Consider the following 1,425-nt stretch of genomic DNA (forward strand, 5'->3'; position numbering starts at 1 on the left):
CTCAGAGCCTGGAGCCTGCTTGGGATTCTGTGTCTCCTTCTCTCTGCCCTTCCCTGCTCACGCTCTGTCTCTCTCTCAAAAATAAACATTAAAAAAAAGACAAAATGTAAATAAATACATAAGTCTAATTTAAAATTGAAAGATCTTTTTTCCACCATGAAAATGCTTTAGTGGTGGTATCTATACAGCAGGTGATGTCAGGACAGGAGCAAGTATATACACAGTGAGACATAGTTGTTGGGGAATAGGTTGTGAGTGATGAAGTTCACAAGGCGTCCGTGCCGTACCAGGTACCAGACAGTTGTAGACCACCTCCTCATCCTTCTCCTCAAACTTACTGTCCTCTTCAGCTGTGGTGTCCTGGAACTACTGGTACTTGGACACAAGGTCATTCGTGTTGTTTTTGGCCTCGGTGGACTCCATCTCATCCATGCCCTTCCTCATGTACTGGTGTAAAATGACCTTGCACCTGAACATGGCCAGGAGCTGCTCCAAGATGTGCTTGAACAGTTCCTCATTGGTCTTGCTGTTGCAGGTGAAGGTGGTGGACATATTTAGCCCCTCGGGTAGGATGTCACAGAGAACTGTTTTCGTGTTGTTGGGGATCCACTTGACAAAATAGCTGCTGTTCTTGTTTTGGAAGTTAAGCATGTCCACCTTAAATAAAACAAATAGTAATCTAGTTAAACAAAAATGAGTTTATTTGGGAATAATGGGAGACTGCAATTTGGGACAACAAACTCTGGAGAACCATAGCAATCCCAAAGAGATAAAGGAAGCTAGCTTTTATTAAGTTGCAGGAGGAAATCGGGGAGGGTTGTTTTAAGTATTAAGTTCATTGGAAGAGAATGAGAGTTTGAGATTGTGACAGCTTCTCATGGGCTGCAAGTGGTGGACAGTTTGTTTGTTACTGGGGTACACAGAAATCTTCCAACTTCTTGTTGGTCATGTAAGCTGAGAGAAGTACCTGTGTGAGAGCTCTCCCTTCATGGCTTCCTGACTCCATATTAAGTCAGGTTTCCTTCACTCATTCTCACAAGTGTCTGCTCATCTACCTTCTTCATGGACATGTGGTCCCTGAAGATGGCTCTTTTATACTCTTACACCCTCAAACAGAATTTCACCTGGTTTCTGTTTACTTTATTGTAAACTGGCTGTGATATAATTTTTTTTCCATTTTGTTATTATCACAACTTGTAAAATTCCAGATTTATCATTTCCAAAAGTTTATTCCCAATATAGATGACAAATATCGATTTAAAACAATATTTAAACCAAGCCAACATCAAAAGTGTCATAAGATTTATAATATTTTTGCTAGAATCTGAACTTTTGTAGACATAAAAAGGCATTGTATATAGATAAAATTTATTTTTTTAATGTTTCTGTCTTAGCCTACAAAGTAGAACCTCCGAAATAATATAT

At 39.4% G+C, this 1,425-nt stretch overlaps 1 protein-coding gene across 1 annotated transcript; it reads right to left on the reverse strand.

Moving 5' to 3' along the window:
- Nucleotides 1–366: 366 nt before the first annotated feature.
- LOC122212279 (tubulin beta chain-like) lies at nucleotides 367–1,070 on the reverse strand. The gene is made up of 2 exons (XM_042926069.1): nucleotides 1,038–1,070; nucleotides 367–657 (listed from the first exon to the last, which is right to left on the reverse strand). Exons 1-2 carry the CDS (start codon nucleotides 1,068–1,070, stop codon nucleotides 367–369), a joined length of 324 nt encoding a protein of 107 aa, XP_042782003.1.
- Between the last annotated feature and the right edge of the window lie 355 nt (nucleotides 1,071–1,425).

Source organism: Panthera leo, chromosome F3 (genome assembly GCF_018350215.1).
Source record: "Panthera leo isolate Ple1 chromosome F3, P.leo_Ple1_pat1.1, whole genome shotgun sequence".
In the NCBI taxonomy this organism is placed as follows: domain Eukaryota; kingdom Metazoa; phylum Chordata; class Mammalia; order Carnivora; family Felidae; genus Panthera; species Panthera leo.

Bases quoted from the DNA above. Each gene is read 5' to 3' on its own strand.
- LOC122212279 (XM_042926069.1), bottom strand. From the start codon at position 1,070: ATGTCCATGAAGAAGGTAGATGAGCAGACACTT. The intron at 658-1,037 runs GTGAGAATGAGT...GTTTTATTTAAG, and splicing joins AGGTAGATGAGCAGACACTT to GTGGACATGCTTAACTTCCA.